Source organism: Eucyclogobius newberryi, unplaced genomic scaffold, assembly GCF_026437365.1.
Source record: "Eucyclogobius newberryi isolate DKJ021-1_F unplaced genomic scaffold, fEucNew1.0.hap1 SCAF_22, whole genome shotgun sequence".
Lineage (NCBI taxonomy): Eukaryota > Metazoa > Chordata > Actinopteri > Gobiiformes > Gobiidae > Eucyclogobius > Eucyclogobius newberryi.
The window spans coordinates 9,266,311-9,289,008 of NW_027315857.1; the positions used below are offsets into that span (position 1 = coordinate 9,266,311).

Sequence of the window (22,698 nt, forward strand, 5' to 3'; positions counted from 1 at the left end):
ATTTGGCGCTCAGACCCCGGCGGAAGACGTTGCAATCATGGGCACTCCATGATCTATTTGTACTAGATGTCTCCCCCCGGAGCCTGGACACTGGTGGTGGTAGATGTGAAGAGAAGGTAGAGGATGAGGGGAATGTAGAGGAGGAGCTGGGGAGGTGGTGGGTCGCAGTACGGTTTGAGCGGCCGAGCCATCTGCCTGAGGGCTTAAATGCGACCGCCTGGTGCTGATTGGGAGCAGGGAGGAGTCACTGGGAGCGTTGATTGGGGATGAGGAGCAGGTGCGAGGGCCATGGTACAGACGCCCCCTGACCTTTCACCCTACTTCTTTGGCCAGGAAAAACTGCATAATCTCTTTGGGATAAGCGCAGAAACCTGGGAGAGTCCATGGTGAAGTGAGGGATCTGACTCACAGACGGACAGGCGGGCGCCCGCTTGAGTGCGATGATGGCGCTGGGGAGAGGGGTCCTTCCATGGAGGCCTTGATGTAGATGGGTGGAGTTAGGTCTTCCAGGCTGAATTTATGCAGGCTTCATTTGTACTGGTACTTTTCTGCTTTTATTTGCAAGTTAGGCCGCAGTTATTTTATTACTTGGTTTACAGATTTTTAAATTAAATATTTTGCACAGGCGGACGGAATATAAATATAAATACAATTTAAATTTCAAAAGATGTTTTCTTCCGGGTTTGCCCAAAACGCACCACGGAAGGAGAGGGGGGGGGAGACGTGGCGCGCAGGTGTGTGTAACAGTAGATTTAGTGTGTTTAAGACAGACAGAACTGACGCTTAAGTGTGCACCCTCCCCCACCCACCCAGTCGCGGCAAAACACGCTGAAGAAAATGTGGAAAACGGGTTTAAAATGTGTATTTGCGATATAAAGGCGCGCAGCAGACCGAGAGACGAGCGTGCACGCTCTCCCCGGGACCGCGCGCAGGGACAGTCCCGCTCCGTCACAGACTTCCGCAGGAGTTTGGTGAGAAATTGCTTCACGCGCTCTTGTCTTTTGAATTAGGGAGTGTCTGCAGAGCCGCGGCGCGCGGCCGAAACTGCCATGTTATTTTTGTGCCGGCCGCGCGCCGCGGCTCCTGACACTGCGCCACTATTTGACCGCGTTTTAGCGCCGTTTTAGACCGCGCCGGGTTAAGGTTAGGGTTAAAGGCGTATGGACGATTTTTCGGCGATTTGAGAACGCTCGTCTCCCGTAGATTTCTGTCCACTTCTGCGTCAGCTCCAACTGTCTTTCTCCGTCTTCATTTTGCCCGTACACTGAGGGAACTATATTATGATAGATCCATGCGCTTAGGCACGCGGAAGTGTGGGCACGAACCGCACGCGGCTGCAGGTGAGCGGTAGGTGCGTTTTATGATTGATACGTGGCAGGACAAATGATTTATCCACGCCACGAGGAAATATGATACAAAATTTGCTGGAAAAAAATCGTCCATACCACCTTTAAGGTTAGGGTTAAGGTTAAGGTTAAGGTTAAGGTTAAGGTTAGGGTTAGCCATGAGGCTATAACGGGCTATAAGGGAAATGCCGCGGTCCCTGAAACTGGGCGGCAATTTGACCAATTTGCTTTGTCGGCGGCACTTTATAAAAAAAAAAAGATGATAATTTATTTTATTTATATTGTATAAATCAATAATCTAAGTGCGGCGGATCCGTAAACCAAGTAATAAAATAACTAAGGCCTTAGCGGTCAAAGTTTCAGATGAGCAGTAAAGTTACCTGCATCTGAAGTCACCCAAGAATTTGTAGCCAAAACATAGCCATAATTTGGCAGCTGTTTTTTAGATTCAGCGTCATAAGCGTATGCACAATACTTTATTTTTGTAACCCAAACAAAGAGTTTAAGCAAAGAGGTCATAATAACTGCTGTATAATGATTTGATCATTTAATGTGTAAATGTTTTTATGAATCGTGTGCTGCTATTTTTTCACTTTGGGTTTCACCTGCTGAAATAAAGGTCAATAAAATAAATAATAGATTATAAGCGGATTCCTTAAACTTATTTACCGATTCCTCTTTCTAAATTTGTGGGTTTGGAGAACAGATCGTGATTCATTTCGGAATGGGTGATTTGACTGGAAAAAAGTGGGTCATAGTGATCTGTTTAATTTTCTTAAGGATTTTTAAGCCCTGCTAAAGCTTTATTAAAAATAACTGTTTCAGTGTAAAATTGGGTTGAGAGAAAAGAAGAAATGCCGCAAATTGTGATAAATCGTCTAAATGTATCTAACATAGCCAATCGACGCCTGGAATAGGGCGAGATATTATAGTTTCATTACTGTAATTAAGACTTCAACGTTCATTCCGGTCATACACATTTTGTGTAGAAGAAGAGAGCTTGGTCTGTGTTAATTTGAACTATAAATGTGTTTAAACATACCTGTTGTGTAGTTGTAGTAAAGATGAGTTTGAAGAAGCTCAAGTTTCTCTGTTTACTCTTTACACTACCTTTGTTCCCGTCTTCATTTAGATCATGTCAGCTTTCTTTTTGCTCCTTCCACTCAACATATGCAACTAGAAAATACATTAAACCAGAGCCTCTCAAACTTTTTTTTGGTGCACCCCATTTGGGATATGAAAAAGTATCAATGCCCTCCCACAGCCACAGAGCAGAATTGGCGCTTCACTGCGGTAAATAAAAGAAAAACTTCTTCGGTGTTTTATGGTAGTTGGTATCCAAGTGTTACATTACCTTTGCTTTCCTTCTTCTTCTTCTTCTTGTTGGTTGGTGCTGACTCGTACCACTGCGTTTATGTGTCATTGTTTTCAAAGCCCATGGGATCAAAGCGGAAAGAATGAACTCTAAAGAATAAAGTCTAAAGAATAAAGTCTTAAAACACCAAAGGAGGGGCGAGAGGCAGGGGACGAGGGGGGGTCTGAAGTCTTAAGCCACATACACACCGCAGCGGCCAATTCGCGCCCGACGCAGAAGTTAGACGATTGTACGTTTGAAGACAAACGCCCCGGACGCACGTTCTCGACGCGCCGGACTCACGTTCGTAAAATACACTGAACAGCAGACGTGCGTCCGAGTCGTCCTGCGCACATCCGCAGTGGAGTTGTGCTGTGTTGCTTTTCTCGTGGTGTAAATGCAGTTTAATGGTGGACCATGGCTTTGGTTTATTAACTTTACACAGTCCAAAAGCGGAGGCGATGGGCTCCGGGGGCCCGTCTGGGACCCGCATATACTTCAGAGCTGAGCAGAGTTTAGTCAATATCATTATTTTGCTCCAAGAGCTGCGTCTTAAGGATTTTTTTTTTACCTTGCGCGGTTTGTTTTGGGTCTTTTTCCAGGTCGTGCGTAGGTCATCTCTGATTGGCTGCTGCGGCGCATCTGCCGCAGAAAGTTGAACAAAGCTGAACATGTCGCGCCGGCCGCTTTGGACGCCTCGTACGCGCGCTCAAAGCGTCGAGAGCGTATGAAAGTGCAGGAAACGCACCGCAAAAAAACGCGCCGCGGAAAACGCAGGACGCGTTCGGCGCGCGTTTACATAGACTTTGAATGTAAACTGGACGCTTCGGACGCCGCGGTCTGTAAGGGGCTTACGACGAAGAACGTAACACTTGGATATAAACTGCCATAAAACACCAAAGGAGAAGACTGATTTAAGTATATAATATATATATCATATATTTATATATATATATATATATATATGATATATTTATATATATATGATATATATATATATATATATATATATAGATATATATATATATATATATATATATATATATATATATATATATATATATATATATATATATATTACACATTGTGGTGCATTAAAACCACAAGAAATTATGGGCGGGTGTTAGTGGCAATGATAGTGATGGTAATGATATAGCAAAAGTGATATAAATGATGACAGATAATAGTTCTAACAACAGCAACAATCAATTTATACTTTTAATTTTGGATCAGTTTTGAGTCATAATTATTTAAAATGTTTGTAACATTGTGTCAAAACCATGGATCTATTATATGATCGGTCAAAACCCACAGAGAACTAGACCCTTTACCCTATTACATTAAACCATTTTGGACTGTGTGATTTTAAAAGTTACACAAGTATCAGTCATGGAGAGTATTCTGTCTAATGCATATCCTGAGCCAAAAGTACAAAACCTCTTCAAAATAATTGTGGTGTTTTAAGTGTAGTACTTTGATAGTGTCTAAATTAAGTCTCACTTTCCTGTTACAAGGTTGACAAAATAGTTATTCAAAAACTAAATAATTGATCTGCTGTCAAGTTATCATTGAAAATGCCCATTATGGTCCATTTAATTTTGCCTCCAGTTGCCTCCATTACAGAACTTTGAATCTTCTGATGACATTGTTTTTTAAAAGGGCCGATATGTAGAATTTAAATCACACATAATTTTTACAACATATACATTGATTAAAATCTTTTGCTCTCATTAAAAAAGCCTTTCAAAACTAATTACCTGAACATCAACAAGCCATTTAAACCTAAAACAACAAAATGTTCTTCTTTCAAAGTCTGAACTCTGATCCAAACACATTTACTGACAGAGGATTGGTTGTGGACTTCTCCGATAAAAAGACTCAAGCACATCACTGATGACTAGAAATGACTGAATCTCGATAATGTTTTATTAGACAGGCCTATTATATTATTTCTGTGCCTTTGGTCATGTCATTGCTTTGGGATTCCTGGACTGGGACTGTGAGTTTCTCCTCTGCATCAGGACATGTCAGTGCTCTCCCCAGAATGTTTTATGATATCTTCTCAGAGAATTTATTCTGAAAGAGTTATTGGTCGCACTCGCCCTTGATAAATGTCCGTGTTGCATGTTCGTTGACTAATTTGTGCGAGTCAGTGGTACCTTTTGACTGAAACGATGATGAGTTTTATTGCCAAACGTCCTTTTATTTGTTGTTGTCCTGCAGTCTGGACAGAGCCATTTTCTTTTTGGGGGATTTTTCAGCCCTAGGCAGGTCTGATGGGATTTGACAATGCTACATGAGCCAGATTTACATTCAAGGATGTTCTCACCAATATTTTCATTTTGGCAGTAGCAAAGGGAAGTCCCTGAAGAATTGTTCCCTGTGTTTAGGGAACCTTTTGTTGGGTCACCAATACCATTTCCCGATCAGCTCTGGCATCACACCTTGAACAAAAAATGACTTGGCCTGGTCCACACAGCCATCAATGAAGCGCTTGTCCAGAGGAATTATCTCACCAAACGCATCATTCTCCTGCCAGACAACAAAGTCACCGTAACGGGCCTCAGTGAGGAGTAACTGGAGCTGGACTTGGTAGTAATAAGCAAGTTGCTTATTTAAGTGAAGTTTCCCTTCCTCATCCTTGTCCAGACAGAAAGATTTACTTTCAGACAGTACTTCTAGTTCTTGTTCTTTAAGGCAGTAGGGACACTTAACCTCAATGATGCCCTGTCCACAGCAGCGGCAGCTCCATCAGGCGATGCTCTGAGGACTGGGTAGTCTGGATGAAGGTTAAGTCCAGCCTCCGATATCTCGCTTTCCTGGTGTTCTTCCTTCAACGTTTCATTTTACACGGCCCTTGCAGTACATTCATGCCCATAACCATACCTGTAATATATACAAGTATTTTGTAATATAGCCCTAATATAAAAACTCAAAGTTGAGAGATTTCAAAAAATAATATCATGCATCAAAGAAATGTAGTAGTAATTAGGTCTACTGACAAATATTTAATGAGTACTTACCTTTATATTTGGTCCTGTTTACGATTCATGCACATGCAATAAAATAAAATATAATTAGCCATGCATAAATCATAGCTAGATGTTGTATTTTTACTATCATTTCATCATCGGCTTTGAATATTGTAATATCTAGATTATCTGAATAATGAATGACCCCACAATATATTCTCTCTCATTAGCTCACCTTGTTGCATCTGTTGAAAACTTGTAGGCATCAGGGGAACATAACCTTTTGATCAAGGAAACAGATGCTGACTTAAACTGAGAGGCTGTGATCCGCCCTGACCTTTGTTCAAACCAGATCTTAGACTTGGCCTGTGATCTGGTTTCCATCTCGATTATTGTAGCTTGAAAATATATACATTATAAAGAATAAGATTGCTTTGTTTTTATTGCAAACTTTTGATGAAAAGATCTATCCATATAATTACGATCTGCAACACCTTTTATTGAGTTAAGTTTATTCAACAGAACATTAAATTACCTTTTCACGTGTTCCCTCCTCGTTCTTCAACACTCGATAGTTAGATTTGTTCATGGCCACTTCAGTGCCAACATCCCTCAGTCCCATCACTGCCTTTAGCTATGAGGAACTCTGGATCATTCACATACACTATACTTCCTACTCGAGAGATTTGTTCAGCGCTCTGTAGTTTCTCCAGCTTTTCTCTCCACCTTCTGCTGATCGAGAGCCATCTATGTGTTGGAAATGATTCAGTGTTGGATAAAGCTGACGTGTTTCCTTGTGTGGCTCATTTGATGCTGTGCAGCTGCTGAAGGACTGTGGACTCAGCTGTGAAGTGTCAGATGAGTGGAAGAGCAGGCTGGCTGACCTGTTGTTGGGTTTTCGGGATGTGTGCTCTAGAGATGGTCTGGATTATGGGGAGGCAAAGGAATTTGTCCATCGGCCTCACCTTGCCGACGACCGTCCCTTTCGGCTGCCTTTCCACAGAGTTTCACCTCCATTATCAGAAGTTGAGAGAAGTTCTGTCTGAAATGGAAATAAGGGGCATAATCAGCAAGTCCATCTGTGAATATGCCTCTCCTCTGGTGTTGGTGTGACACAGCCTGTGGTCATCTCTCACTTTGAAACATCTCTTTCAGGGGCGTCTCCAAATTCCATCCCTGTTTTTTGGCAAATTTTTCAATGGAACCAAAAAGATCCAGGAACAAAGTTGAGGCATCAACTTTGGCTGCGTCTTCTGGACTGGAAAGAAGAATAAAAACATTGTGTGAGCCTCTAATTTTTCTGAAGCACAAAAAGTTACTGGCCAACTTACTTTGTGTTCATTTGGATCAGGTCAGTCTCCTTTATTGCTCCTCCCACTAAACATATGCAAATGAAAATTACATTAAACTGTATGTAATTAGGACAAATTTTAAGCATTTATAGTTATGCCCTTAATAAAAATATAGAAGTTAATTTGTGCTGGTGTGGATAGAGGAATCGCTGTGGTGACCCCGGTTAGAACTCATGAAGAGTCAGTTTAATTGAGAAAGGTTTAATGATGCTGTGATAGAATTCTTGACAGTATGAATGCCAGAGAGTGCATGTGTGTGTGTCTGCAGATGAACAAAGAGGGCTAAGATGTAAAGAATAACACATCACAGGACGTGTAAATGATGCACCGACATTAGCGTCACTTTAGGGTGTGCACGTGATGGACATGCATCAATTAAGCTCGAAACAGGTATAAATCACTCAACTAAATATTCACATGCATTGCAAACACTACTTACTTATATCACGCACACACGTCTAAACTGGGGAGACAAACAAACGACGAACTTAAACTTTAAACTTAAATAAACTCGGATGCCAACTCTCTTCTCTCTCCCCCGCTCCGCTTAGGTGTAGGCTCCGCCCATTAAGGGGACACTATTAGGGTCTCTCGTGGGGCCCTTTTAGCACTTACCGGTAATAGATCCATGCATTTAACCCAGGGGTGTCCCAATTACGTTTGGCCCGCGATACATTTTGAAAATATAATATGGTTTGCTCAAAAAGCTTGAGCTCCTCTAAGCTCCACTTCTCAGTTTCAACACTAGATGGAGCCAAACAGCTTTACCTTGAACCCCTTTGCACTACTCAGTTTCAACACTAGATGGAGCCAGTCACGGAAACAGGTGCTTATCTATCTGCGCCAGAAATGGCAGCAACGTAGAAACTTAACGTTAAGAAGTTAACCCCGGTTCTCTTTCAATATTCGTTTCGGTTTCTGTATCTCACAAATGGGACAGCTCTCTACGCTAGTCCCAGAAGCCTCAGAACACTCCGCCAGTCACAGACCAGAGACGAGACGCACGCGCGCAGAGGAGGCGGAGCCTATTCCTCCTGCTATATATAGTGACGGAGGCGTTTCCGTTTCAGTCTCTCAACTCTTCTCGCTCAGAGAAAACGTCCCTCAAACACAAGATAGCAAGTGATGCAAACACTGATTATTTCCTCAAGGGAATTAATGGAAAGTGTCCGTTTAATTCGTAATGAAGATGTTTCTGTGATGAAAGAGTATAATGTCCTACGGCTCTGAGACCAAACATCAGAGCTACACGTCATACACCGTGATGAACGACCACACAAAGTCAAGCTAATGGCAGCTAGCTTACAAGCCCAAGTTTTACCCCCGTGCTGACAAAATAGTAGTAAAATGCTCCATCAGCAAGCTATGAAGTCGTTCAACTTCTCATTCTCAGATGGTGATTTCATTAAACAGTTTCTCATCAGTCACAGAAATAATGTGCCCAGAAAAAGTGCGGCAACAACGTGAGTTTATCCGGAAGTAGAGCGGCGCAGACTCGAGGACTTTAGATTTAAACTCGATGGCACGAGAGCAGAGGCCACAGACATCGCTCAGCAGCTATTTCATTTATTTTTTTTATTCTGAATACGGTGATGTACTCTCTGAAGTGCAGTTGAAAACACTAAACAAGAACATAGAGGCAAAGAGCAGCTGGTTCCTCAGCTTTACGTGCACATGAAAGCCTTCTGTGCAAAGCTGCGTCTGTGAGACAAAACTACAGAACTTTAACGCTGCACTGACTGAAGCACATCTGCTTTTCCCAACGTAAACATTACTGCAAATAATGAGAAATATGTCTCTGTGATTGCATCTCTCGTGATTGAATTAAAGCAGTGTTTCCAAGATTGTTCTGTTATTGAAAAACAATCGTTTGAGGCTCGATAACTCTATTGTTCCATCTTTTGTAACCGTAAAGCAAAAAACTTGCTTCTTAACAAATAAAAACTTGTTGGATTGGTTCTGTCAGATTAAAAATTACCCTCACACCACAATTGTCCTGTCAAATAAAGCCTCTGGGACAAAACGATAAAAATAAAAGATAAAAACATTGTCCAGATGGCTAACCTTCCTCTAAAGCTTTTTTTTAATTAACAAAATTCATCATGTCTTTTTAATCATCATTCGCCTTCAGATCTGCTGTCAAGTAATTAATGCCCATTTAATTTTGCCTCCATTACATAACTTTGAATCTTCTGATGACATTGTTCATTTAAATCAAACACATTTTGATCAATCACATTTTTAAAATCTCATTTAAAAAAGGGTTTCATTACTAATTTCCTGAACATCAACAAGCCATTTAAACCTAAACAACTCAATTTTCTTCTTTCAAAGTCTGAACTCTGATCCAAACACATTTACTGACAGAGGATTGGTTGTGGACCTCTCCAATAAAAAAGACTGAAGCACATCACTGATGACTAGAAATGACTCAATCTCAATATTGATTAAAATTGTATTAATTTGCTCCGGCTACTATTTTCTTAAACAGGCCACTATAATATTTCTGTGCCTTTAGTCATGTCATTGCTTTGGGATTCCTGGACTGGGAGTTTCTCCTCTGGTCATCTCCTCACTTTCAAACATCTCTTTTAGGGGTGTCTCCAAATTCCATCCCTGTTTTTTGGCAAATTTATAAATGGAACCAAAAAGATCCGGAAACAAGGTCGAGACATCAACTTTGGCAGCATCATTGGAACTAGAGACAACAGAAAACATAAAATGTATTTTTGAATGTTTAAATCACTGTACTTACCAATGCTCATAAAGGTTCCGTATAAAGCGCAAAAGACCCAAAGCATTTTCAGGGTAAGTTTTTCCCCTTTTGTCCATTTTGTGGACCAAATCTTCCTCAAACTTAAAAATATAGATACAATCAGAAATTAGGTACCTAAAGCTAAATCTCAATGTCTGTAATTGTCAGTTATTTGTATTTCTCACTTTTGTTTTCCAGTTCTTCAAGGATCCCTCGACCACAAATTCCTCCACCGAAGAAATAAATTCAGGCTCAGCATTCCGACAATTGGAAATCTCATCACGGTTTCCAATTTTTTTCAGGTACTCAAGCCGTCTAAAAAGATGATCATACTTTTATCAACATAAAACTAACAAAAACAACTCTTCTACTCTCTTACCTTTGATTGTTCCAGAAAAAGGGATGGCTCAAACATTGCTCCACGTTGGGTCTAGCCTTTGGTTCTTTGTCAATCATCATTTCAACGAGGTCTTTCGCCACCTCGTCTTGAACATCGTCTATGTTGTATTTCCCACGAAAAATGTTTCCCTCACATTCAAAATCTAATTCAGTAGCAAATGGGTGATTCCCTCCAGAAAGAATGTAGTACACCAACATCCCAGCCACCTGTAAACAGAGACACATATGAAATAGTGTTTAAACTAAGGCTGGCCAAAATAATATGTCTGTTTGCCGTAACTCGACTGACCCAGTGTGAAACTAGCCGACTGAAAAAAAATGTCAGCATTTTGTTGAACAAACGTCAAAATCTTTTATTTTTCAATTATTTCGCTGACTCACCGGCAGTCTTTCCTAAACCGCTGTGTCGACATTTTTTACCACGCTGGTAAACCTATCTTTCATCCTAAAAGACTGGAAACGCACCGCAACGAATGTGCAGCTTCATATTCGGTCCTCCATATGCTTCTGTAATTAAACAGAGCGCGCATCAGGGCCGTTAAATTGAATTTAAGCGCCACTTAATTGATCATAACACATGCCACGCTCTATCTATATATTACGCAATGCATTCTAGGATTGAAACACGCCCAGCAGTGTCATCACAACAAACATGGCGGCGCCTGCATGTTCCCCCCGCTCGCCATTGCTACCAAAATAAAGAATAGCGGCGTACAAAAGGTCGATTGAAATATCTTAAAATCGTGAGATTTAGTCTCCCGATCGGGTTGATAGAGACGTTTTCCGTCATTGACTGTTGAAGCCTGACCCCTGGACTGTTGAAGCCTGACCCCAGGACTGTTGAAGCCTGACCTCTGGACTGTTGAAGCCTGACCCCTGGACTGTTGAAGCCTGACCCCTGGACTGTTGAAGCCTGACCCCTGGACTGTTGAAGCCTGACCCCTGGACTGTTGAAGCCTGACCCCTGGACTGTTGAAGCCTGACCCCTGGACTGTTGAAGCCTGACCCCTGGACTGTTGAAGCCTGATCCCTGGACTGTTGAAGCCTGACCCCTGGACTGTTGAAGCCTGACCCCTGGACTGTTGAAGCCTGACCCCTGGACTGTTGAAGCCTGACCCCTGGACTGTTGAAGCCTGACCCCTGGACTGTTGAAGCCTGACCCCTGGACTGTTGAAGCCTGACCCCTGGACTGTTGAAGCCTGACCCCTGGACTGTTGAAGCCTGACCCCTGGACTGTTGAAGCCTGACCCCAGGACTGTTGAAGCCTGACCCCTGGACTGTTGAAGCCTGACCCCTGGACTGTTGAAGCCTGACCCTTGGCGGTCACTCCGAGTCAAAAAATGGCAAAATTTGGATCTTTTTTTTTTTTGCCTTCAAAGTAAAAAAAATAAGAATTTGCCTACCGTCCAACCCACTTGAAAAATGTTGGCTTGGGTCACAGCAAACAGACAATTTATTTGGGGTAGCCTAATCAAAGAACTGTAGCAGTGACCTCTGACCTGTATATCTGTGCTCCACTTGTATGGCACAGGATCTTTATTTGTGCCCAAAGTTTCTCTGGCCATCCAGCATCTAGTCCCAGCACTTTGTGTACGGCAACATGTTTGATCATTAGGTAATTGTCTACTTATCCCAAAATCAGCCAGTCTAGACCTTCCTTTAACGTCTGAAAAAGATTGTGAACAAATTGATTGTGATAAGTTAGATTTATTACAAGAGGCTATGACATTATAATAACATGAGGGATTCTCGGGAGTCGGGACAAAACGTAACATAGAATCATTTGTGGATTATTCTTTTGGATGTTATCAAAAAACAGTGAATGTTCCATAGAGTTAAATAGCTGCCCACATTAAATTCTAGAACATGAATGCTGCTTATGAATGAATATAGGCAGACATAATATTTGAATTGGTTTGAAAATTTGATAGAGTTGACAGTTTTATTACATATTTACTCATCTTTCAATTTGTCAGTGACAGATTATTTTTGAGTTACTCATAAAATAAATATGCCTTTATAAAATATAAAATATGCCTTTATTGCAACATATATTAGAGCGTACCATTGTTAATTTAGCAAGACTGGAAGAAATCAAAGTATATACTTTTTTGTTTTCCTTTTCTGACAGAAATGGCTACAGATCAGATCAACATATTTCTATTATAAATATATGTTGCCAAAATGTACTCAAAGTTGTGTCAGAAAATACTTTAAAAACAAAAAAATGTAGTGCCTTGCAGAGAACGGGACTCTCTGCATCTTTGACAAATTGAATCACGTTTATGCTTTCAGTCATTTTGAATAATGGATAACTTCAGATGGAAAATGTAATAAAGAAATTACAAGTAGAATATCAATAGAAGAACGGTCTTTTTTGCAGTAACTTGAGGCGACTTTTATGGATGAGCAAGCTTAGGTTGTTCACCAATATTTAGTGGATAACATTGAGATATATAACTTCATTTGCCTGATTAAGAGCTATTGTGCCAAATGCTGTCAAACTCCTGATAACACCGGTTTTGCCCAAACTCTCAAGAATCACCAACATATTTTAGCTTCGAACATAAACCTATTTCAATCTTACCAATCAACACATTTTGAGGCTTGAGATCTCGATGTAGTATTGGAGACTTGTGGCTATGCAGAACCCCCAACCCCATTAGAAACTGCTGAGCCACTGTTTTTTTATCCATCTCGCCGAGATTTCCAATATATTCTTCCAGGGTGTATTCACAAAGCTGAAGGGCCAAATATCCAAAGTTGTCATCCTCTGCATTATCGATGTATCGTACTATAGAGGGGTGGTCCAGCTCTGGAAGACGGAGAAATCCCTCCTCGTTCTTCAACACTCGATAGTTAGATTTGGTCATCCTCTTCATGGCCACTTCAGTGCCATCATCCCTCAGCCCCAGGAAGACCTCAGTCCCATCACTGCCTTTAGCTATGAGGAACTCTGGATCATTCACATACACTATACTTCCTACTCGAGAGACTTGTTCAGCGCTCTGCAGTTTCTCCAGCTTTTCTCTCCACCTTCTGCTGATCGAGAGCCATTTACGTGTTGGAAATGATTCAGTGTTGGATGAAAATGGCTGGACATTAGATGTGGATTCCTCAACAGGAACTGTACCACATGGGTCGTTTGTGTCCGACATTTCCTTCTTTTTCTTCTTCTTCTTCTTCTTCTTCTTTTTCACAGACCCTTGCGCATCAAGCTCCTCACATTTAGAGTTAGTTCTGTCAAAGTGAGCACTGAGTTCCCTCAATCCCTCTTTAAGTTTGTCATTCATTTTCATCTCAGCAGAAGTCAGTACATCCTCAGGCACAGTGGAGATGCCCACTGAGGTGAAGACTTTAGCAGCATGTTTAAGTGGAAGTAAGTTTGCAAACACTCCAAATGTGAACACTCTGATTTCAAAGGAGTGCTGGTCTTTTACAAATGGAGCTATAGTTTTGCATAATTCTTCCAGGAAGTTAATGTGCCATTCCTGGGCTTTACTCATTTTCTTTGTCATCACATACAGGGTTTTAAGCACTAAATCACAGCACTGATTCCTTTTTAAACAAGTGAGTAAATGAGGAATTATAGCCATGGTCTGTTTAAGAGGTATTTCCTCCAAAGTGCAAGACACTGTTTGTAAACCATGTAGAGTTGGTGAACAATCTACATTTAATTTATGAATCATTGGGAACCGAGTGACAACATTGTCAATGTAGGTGTTCAGGTTACCCGTTTCTTTGAGCCATTTAATACATAGTTGTCTGTATTTTTCCTGATTTGGTTCCAGCAGTGTTAAAAGAAGTTCAATCATGAGGAAGTGGAGTTGAGGATGTTCCTTCATCATGTCACTGTGAAACGTTTTAAAAACTTCTTCTTCAGGTTTTTTCTCACGTAATAATATTTCTAGTTCTATAAAGCACCTGGCTTTGGAGCATAACTCATCTCCCTCTGAGGCGAGAATCCCAATCATCTCAGAGAATTTCACTTTGTCAGGTTGGTTTGCATTTACAGGTGTTATCAGTGCTCCAGCTGAAATGAGCATTTTCATAACTTCTTTCATGTTATTGAAGGCAGCAAGGTGCAGAGCAGAAAATTGTTTCACCATAAAAACATTTGGATTGGCCTTTGCTTCAAGTAGATGTCTCACAAAAACAGGTGGAGCCATGAACAGTGACACATAATGCAGAGCTGTGAATCCTTTGGGGCTAAGTGTGTTTGGATTTGCCCCTTTCTCCAATAGGAAAGTCATAATAACTTCATTGCGATACGCCACAGCAGCCATTAGTGGAGTCACAAAATCATTATTGAATGGGTAAAGATCATCAATTTTATAGGACAATAGTAGTTTCCTTAAGTTCTTTTGATCGTCGGTTTGAATGCATTCTATTAAAGGATGTGTTTCAGGCACTTCTGATGTCATTTTGTGATATATTTTAAGAACTTTTTTGATGTAGTTTTGGCACTTCTTAAAAACTGTAAAACACAAAGTCACAGACTGCATTACACAAACACATCTCCAGAAATTACACAAGGCAGAAAATAGCCGTTAAATTGTTTTGAACAATTTTGCATTAAATTGTGTTCAAATAACTTGTTTACACAATTTTTCTGATGTCTCTGAGCAAAAGGATATAATATAAAGAAGCGAATGAAACTAGGAACAGGGCGTGGCATGCTCACGTCCTCATACTTGGTGCTTGACTCACTGGAGATCAGATTAGAGTTCATTCCAGTGTTACACATTTCATGCAGTAGAAGAAAGCATGTTCTAATTGTAAATATGAACAGTAAATATGTTTAAACCTACCTTGTAGTGTAGTAAAGATGAGGTCCACCTTTGTTTCCGTCTTGGTCACACGTCAGCTTACATTATGCTCCTCCCACTAAACACGTACCGGTACAACTGGATATGACATTAAACTGTGATGCATGTGGAACTTGAATGTATCAACACCTCATATAAAAAATTGTCTCAATAATTTCACATTTATTTTGAATTGATCAAATGAACAATAGTTCTAAATGCTCAAAACATGTTTTACAAAATAACTTGAAATTAGCATATTCCATAGTTGTTTTCTTCTTTTGAAAGTTACGTTGTTGCTAATGTGTCTAAACTATCATGCTTTTGCAAGCTGCTTTTAAAAGTGAAAATCATAACATTAGAAAAACAATCTATTACAATGTTATAACTATTGTTTTCCTTGTTTGGTTAAATATCTGTATTTACCTATTCATTCTGTTTTCTGTTTTCTGTCAAATTATGATCTTCTATGCTTGCACCTAAATTCCCCACTGCCACCATTTTGAACTTTAAACTTTACATTTAAAGGTTTGTGCTTTCAAAGACATTCACTTTATTAAATGGCAAAAAAGCTCAAAGGTGTACATGATCTCAGCCAGTAGGTGGCACTGTAGGGCAGCTGAATTTCCTAACCCAGTGAAGATAAGGCAACGTGCTGTTTACACTGTTGTCCCATGGCTGTTTATCACCATGGATATATAATATTATCACCAAAGGACCATGACCAGGCAAGACCAACTCTATTACTAGAAAATAATGATCTAAAAGAATATTTTTCACTGAATTCTCTAAATTCAACCTTTAGGCAACATCACACTAACTTACACATTTCAATCATTTCAAAATAATACATACATCGTACAAACAACAGAACGTGGGAAATCAAGCCAAAGAGAGCCCAAAGCAGGAGTGGTGTTTAAGAGCACTGCATGCTTTTAGACGGATGGTTTGCTGTGGTTGCCCCAGAAGCAAAAATGAGAGAGAAATTGAAGGTCCTTAAACGTGACTAGGTCCGGAAATGCAAGTTTTACTATTTCAGTCATGTTTTTTTCCATTTACAGATGCATCTTTTGTGAAGAATGCTGATAATAGTCAATAAGACGCACGGCTGCTCACAGGCTCAAGTCAATGATGATGTGCTCAAAAATCTGTGTGTTTCCCTTGAAGCTGGATGCGAAGAGGAAGTCCCTGCGGTCGGTGGACACTACGGTGAAGGAACGCGGGGCCTGGATGTACACCTCCTTAAAACGCTCAAAAATCTTGCCTTCCTCGTCCCAAATGTAGATCTGAGAGAAGGTGTAATCGCTGCCCAACGCCAGGTAATGCCGCTCTTTGAAGGAAAACGGCTGGAGGATCATGGACCCCCTTGAAGGCAATGCTTGGACCTCCGCGAACTGCTTGGTTCCCCAGCGCAGGACTTTGGAGTCTCCAATGTACCGCGTCATGGTCAGGTAAAGCTCCTCCTTGATACGGAAATGCTTCACTGCAACGACGTCTTCCATGTTGGGAATCTCACCTTGCAGGATGAACTTTTGGTTGCTGCGGCTCCACTGGTAAATGACAGGCACTTGCGAGCGGCTTGCCAAAATAATGTGCGTCTTTCCGTCCAGATCTAAAACTTCGGCATCCGTGTCGCGGTACCACTCGTGAAGCGACTGGTACGAATAGAAACCTTTGTCGTTCCATTTGTAGAGCGTGGACAGACCGGCCTTTGAGCTGTCCGCCACCACGAAAAACCAATCCGTGCCGATCTGAAATGCCTCGATGTCGTTGGGTTTGGAGATTTTGGATACCTCGATGTCCTGGAATTTGCTGAATCTGCTTTGGTCTTCGTCGAACTTGTAGATGTGGGAGCCTCCGAAGAGTTGAGCCACGATCACAAAGACTTCGTTCTCGATGAGGACCGACTTGCACGCCACTATAGACTGACCTGAAAGAAATACAATGAGTGTAATAAGTTATCATTTTGAATATAAAGCATATGCTCTGAATCGAGGTAAAAGTTATTCATCATTATTACACAGTCACAATTATTTGAGTTAATTTGAATCAGTTCAATCGAATTCAACAATTATTTATAAACTGTAGAAGATGAATATTTTTTACAAATTGTTTTATGATTTCAGATTTTAAAAGGCTCTGTAGATCTGCACAGACTCCATAGTAACATAAATGGTTACACAAAAATCATTCATTCTGGAATATTTAAAGTAATTGTATACAAACCTGTGATGTTGTCATAGGTCCTGTAGTTCATTTCGATGTGGTCCCATTGAAAAACCATGCAGCTCTCCATACTGGGGGCCGCTATAGCAACATACACGTCGTTCTTGAAGCTGAACGTGTCCACGGACAGGGATTCTGAGGCTATCGTCTGATGGAGGATGAAATCTGTGGAAAAGACAAAGAGCAATAGCTAGAAGATGAAGCTTAAATTTGATCTAAAGCAGGTGGAAAGAGTAAGTTGACAATTTTCATCAAGTATTGTTAATTTCCATGTCTTTTTTTAAGATCCCATCTGTTTTTTTACAGTAAAATAATGCAGTGAAACAGTCTTTTGTTCCTATGACATCAAATCAAACAGTTTCAGATCCATCCTCGCTGTGTGAAGGAGAGGTTTCGCAGGTCTTTCCTTCCTGCTGCTGTCAGACTGTATAACAAACACTGCTAAACCAGAACATGTGCAATACTGACTTAACCATGTGCAATACGGTCTTATTCATGTGTAATACTGACTTAACCATGTTCAATACTGTCATATTCATGTGCAATACTGACTTAACCATGTTCAATACTGACTTAACCATGTGCAATACTGTCATATTCATGTGCAATACTGACTTAACCATGTGCAATACTGTCATATTCATGTGCAATACTGACTTAACCATGTGCAATACTGTCATATTCATGTGCAATACTGACTTAACCATGTGCAATACTGTCATATTCATGTGCAATACTGACTTAACCATGTGCAATACCGTCATATTCATGTGCATAACTGACTTAACCATGTGCAATGCCGTCATGTTCATGTGCAATTACTGTCGTACTCACACACAATTAATGTCATATTCATGTGCATACAACTGATGTAAATTAGAGTGTTTACTTTACCATTATTATTGGTATTATTTGTCTTATGCCAGCTATTTTTATTATTATTATTATTTTATCTTTGTTTTTATTTTCTTCCCTCCATTCCCTATTATGAGAGAACCTGTTTACAGGAGTTTTGTTAATAAGAGTTTTTGTTTTTGTTCATAAGAGTTCTTCTATTCACTTCCTATAAGTTATCTCTCCTTTCCCTCTGTATCTACTGTGTTGTAACACCAAAATTTCCCCATGTGTGGACAGTAAAGGATTATCTTAGTTTAAATTAATTCAATCATTTAAAGCATAGGCTAAGAACCAAATATATACTAATCTGTATTGGTACCGTGCTACATCTTTTCTGTATTTGACCAATGTTCATACAATACTATTCCTCAGACTGTATTACAGTTCCATCGTGCTGTATTGACCACTCGACCACCGGGCAGCGCAGTGTCACGTTGTATTTGTGAGCCTTTGCGTCGTATCCGTACCCGTCGAAACGCACTCGTCCTGTAAACTGGTCATGTCGTTGAGCCTCTTGCCCTTCATGTCCTCGGGCCCGGCGCACACGACATCGGACACTGTGGCGTTGGTGTTTTTGAGCCACGTCATGAGCCACTTAGCGCGACAGTCGCACTCAAACGCATTACCTCGCAGATCCCTGAAAGAGGAGAGGCAGCGTTCTGTAACTGCAGCCAGGCCAAGACGGGCGGTGCAGGACATCAGCGGAAAACACACAAAACTGAGACTTACAGTTCGATGAGCGAGTCCATGTCACTGAAAAGATCCCGGGGCAAAGCTTTGATGTTGTTGTTCGCCAGTGATCTGTGGCGAACAGTGAAAAGGAAGCGAACGACACACAACAAATGCATAATAATAAGACGTAATACTGTACAAAACGAATTGAAGTAGTGCGACTTAATCATTACCTACATTATTAAGATTTTATTGAATATGTTAACCAATTATGTTCTGTATTTCGACACATTTTGTCTATCAACAACTTCGGACCAAGAATGAATTCGATATAATTATAGACATTTTTCAATTAATAGTTAACATACAAGTGAGTCAGGTCCCGTAGTCCTCTGAAGGCATATCTGGACGCCGTTTCCATCTTGTTACTCTCAATAAACCTTCAAAAGACAAACACAAATAACTTTGACTGAATCGGTGAAAATGTACAAATGTAATACCACAATAAATCTGTCTTTTGTTTGCGTTCACTACTTATAGAAGTGTCTGTGTGTGCTTCGTCTTACAGGTACTCCAGGTGTGAAAGTCCTTGGAAGGCATCATCGCGTATATTTGTGAGAGAATTGGAGTTCAAAAGCCTGGAAGAAAGTACATACAAGCATATTGGTGAAGACTTTGTTGTTTTGACAAGAAGGGCACTGGTTTGGCTAGATTTAGGTGCTGATTTTCATCCATTTGCATCACATGACTGGCATGAGACCAAATTCATCTACCGTCACAACAAAATGTACAGAAAGACTCACAGAAAATACATACCTAAAGCATTAAAGGTGCATTAACACAAGCGCTTGTCAGATGCGCTCACTTACACATCCACCACATCAAAATTGGGACAAAACAAGGACTAGAACAGGTCCAAACCAAGTCTTCTTAAAGTGAGCCTATTTTAGTCCTGTTCTAGTCCAGTTTAGGGTTAGTTCCTGGTCTAGTCCCAATTGGGTTGTAGTGAGAATGCACCCATCACTAGTTAAATATGCAGGCAATATGGTCCATTGGCTTAAAATTACAATAAGCAGTATTTTTATTTATTTATTGTGTGTTAAAAATGCCTTTACAAACCCAATATCACCCATTTGACTGTGTCTTGTTCAGGTTCTACGCTTGAATAAGTCTCTGATGACTCCGGCTAATCTTTGCTAAGTGCAGACGTTTGAGTTATTCACTGTATTGACCATCAGTCAGCCCTGTGCTTAGTCTGTGGAAATATGCTAAATCAAATAAAACGTTTGGACAACTCTGCTGTAATGCATGTATTCACCACCACTAAAATCACCCAAAAGAATTGAATAAATACAATATGTGAACAACTTTAAAACTCTTGACATGACTTGTTTGTCCCTTCTATTTCTATTTTTCCTTTGCCCCTTTTAAAAGCTCTTCCCACCAACAGCCAAAGCAAACTGGTAAGAAAAGTGCATTGCAGCATCTCCTTAATGGACTCCCTGAAACATCCATTTTCTCCGTTTTCTCTTGCCCCAAACCTGCATTTCATTTTCTCCCCGTTGAAGCCACAAGAGCCCAAACACCAAGAAGACATCAAATACCTGGTGCAAACGCGAGTGTACTACTTACAGCAGCTGGAGGGAAGGCATGTGGGCAAACATACCCTCTTTGATTTCAGAGAAGGTCCCATTGACGATGCTCCTGCAGTGCGAAAACACACAACACACGCACACAATTACAGCTCCGAACGCGCCACCAAAAAAAAAAAAAAAAGCAACACCGAACCAAGCTCCTCACAGTGAATGGATGTCGTTGGGGGTGATCCTCGGCACGTAGTTTGACCCTACGCAGATGATGGACTCCTTGGAGCAGCTGCACGTATGGGGGCATCTCTGGGGCTTCTTGAAATGCCCCGACTGGCAGCACAGCGACACGAGCAGCAGCAGCGGGATCCACGCGTTCGGCATCTTTCCAAGCCGGGCTCGCATGTGTTAAGTTGCGGGGGTCTGGATGTACCCCCGGGTTTTGTGTGTGTGCGTGTGTGTGCGTGTCCCCCCCCCCCCCCCCTGATCGACAGCCAAAAAAGAATGAGATTGGAGGAAGCCGCGGCGGATGAGGAGGCGACGTTCCCCGTTCTGCCCCTGCAACAACACAGCTGCGCGGAGGTAAATGGTGCACTGCTGCCCACCGCCTGACATCAGCAAATCAGCCGCAGCTCCCAGCCACATTTCATTATTTATTTAGAGATGGTTCACTCTGCTAACTGCTGCTTAAATCACCGTGAGACCAAGCAATGAGCAAATATTATAAATCCCATGTTTTTTGCAAGTTTACATTATGCCAAGAAAGATCTGACATGCATAGGTTAGAATATTGTGACTTTATGTATCGTGTTAGGCATTGCTTATGTTTACATGCATGAACAGAAATGTGATTATTTTCTGATTTCTGGAGTTATGATGTTACTGAAATATCATGTGAACAGTGGCTTGGTTACATGAAAAGTCTGATTATTGACAGATTTTTGGAGTTTTAAGATGAACAAAATTCTGACGTGAGTCTTTCTGATCATAGTCTCTTTGATCAGATTTTGCAGTTTAAATAGCTCCAGATATCGGACAATGTTAGTAAAAAATCTGATGGATCAATCAGATAACCCAATAATTAGAGCTAGTAGTTGGGGTGTTTTGTTTACATGCACAAGAGAAAACTGATCATCCAAAACCCATGTGGAGTAACTGTTGTATTTGTTAGACAAAATAGAATTAATTTTACAATAACGCTTTCAATCTTTACCATTTCCCCTTTAATCTTTGTCTTTGCCACATTAGTTTTCCCTTATTTGCAGTTTACCTTGACAATTATTTTTCTGTCAATCAGAAAAAATCTATCACCTCAGCTATAAAATCATCTCAGCTATAACTATATACATGCCATGACAATAATCTGATAACTCCAGAAACCAGATCATTTTGACAAAGGGTTTTGTCAAGGAAAAGTGTGACAATGACACAAATGCAAGAGACATTTGTCATTTTGAAATACTTTGTCTTCCAAATACAACAGTTACTCTAAAAACCCACCAATTAACTGACATGTGTCACAAGGTGTTGTTGTTGATCAGATTTCTTTCTTACATATTAACTGTAAACACACACCAAATATCAGATCTAATTATTCTAGTAAAGGTCATGTAAATGAACACAGTGTCAGCCAATCTAAGTAAATGATCCCAGGGGAAAAGCCCACACCCTTTCAGCACCGTGGACAGCTCCTTCAGGGGTCTATAGCAGTGGGATAGGCTTAAGAGGTTTAGAAATCAAACTTAACTTTGTTGTTTTAGATGTTTTAGGTCACAATTTGCCACCACAATAAAACCATGTCTGTGATTATTCTGTATTGATCAGTATGTTGGTGCCATATTTTTGTTAAAACATTGCTTTATTGATGTACAAATTGAGTATATTCGATATTATTTTAGGACCGTTGCCTTAGCCTACTGTGTTTTGTTTCCTCAGAACGCTCCAAAGGTTAAACTACTCAAATAAATGCATGCGTGAATCAAATTGGATATTTTTTTTCAAGACATACAAGTGGAAAATCAAGGGACGACTAGACTATCCTCCCGAGCTACGATTAAACACCAGTGAAATGCCGGTCTGCTGTTGTGAGCGGCCTTTCCTCACTGCAAGCGACGGGCTACTTCCAAAATCGAATCGATCACACTCAACCCTTCAATATCTTCAGTCTGCACCACTCAGATTAATCGGGGCTCTTTAACTGGCCAGTGCACGCTACAAACAATGGTTACAGCTTCACCAAAAAGGGGCATTTTTACTTCGAAAAGATACATTTTATCAACTCGTCTGTATTTGCTTTGAATAAATTGTAAGAATTCCTTTGAAAAAAAAAAA

The 22,698-nt window shown here is 40.6% G+C and overlaps 3 protein-coding genes across 5 annotated transcripts in view; 1 reads left to right on the forward strand and 2 right to left on the reverse strand.

Annotated features, from left to right (window-relative positions):
- Nucleotides 1-22,698, forward strand: part of rpl34 (ribosomal protein L34) — a 211,322-nt gene that overhangs the window by 124,133 nt on the left and 64,491 nt on the right. The window lies entirely within an intron of this gene.
- Nucleotides 4,659-14,596, reverse strand: LOC140372173 (uncharacterized). 2 transcript variants are annotated; one of them, XM_072459455.1, is made up of 7 exons: nt 12,766-14,596; nt 11,678-11,844; nt 10,159-10,385; nt 9,965-10,094; nt 9,780-9,880; nt 6,789-6,930; nt 4,659-4,733 (listed from the first exon to the last, which is right to left on the reverse strand). In XM_072459455.1, the coding sequence occupies exons 1-6, from the start codon at nt 14,462-14,464 to the stop codon at nt 6,798-6,800; spliced, it is 2,457 nt and encodes an 818-aa protein (XP_072315556.1). In that variant the 5' UTR covers nt 14,465-14,596; the 3' UTR covers nt 4,659-4,733; nt 6,789-6,797. The 2 variants fall into 2 exon arrangements, with proteins under 2 accessions (XP_072315556.1, XP_072315555.1); XM_072459454.1 differs by lacking the exons at nt 4,659-4,733; nt 6,789-6,930 and adding an exon at nt 9,310-9,722 and having other exon boundaries at nt 12,766-14,593.
- The window catches only part of LOC140372174 (leucine-rich repeat LGI family member 2-like), a 481,342-nt gene continuing 473,786 nt past the window's right edge, over nt 15,143-22,698 (reverse strand). The window contains exons 2-9 of the mRNA XM_072459456.1: nt 20,582-20,780; nt 20,414-20,485; nt 19,348-19,419; nt 19,150-19,221; nt 18,839-18,910; nt 18,577-18,746; nt 17,213-17,377; nt 15,143-16,916 (exon numbers count right to left, since the gene is read on the reverse strand). Coding sequence (XP_072315557.1) covers nt 16,099-16,916; nt 17,213-17,377; nt 18,577-18,746; nt 18,839-18,910; nt 19,150-19,221; nt 19,348-19,419; nt 20,414-20,485; nt 20,582-20,772 — 1,632 coding nt within the window. The 5' untranslated portion in view covers nt 20,773-20,780 and the 3' untranslated portion in view covers nt 15,143-16,098. The remainder of the gene's footprint in view (nt 16,917-17,212; nt 17,378-18,576; nt 18,747-18,838; nt 18,911-19,149; nt 19,222-19,347; nt 19,420-20,413; nt 20,486-20,581; nt 20,781-22,698) is intronic.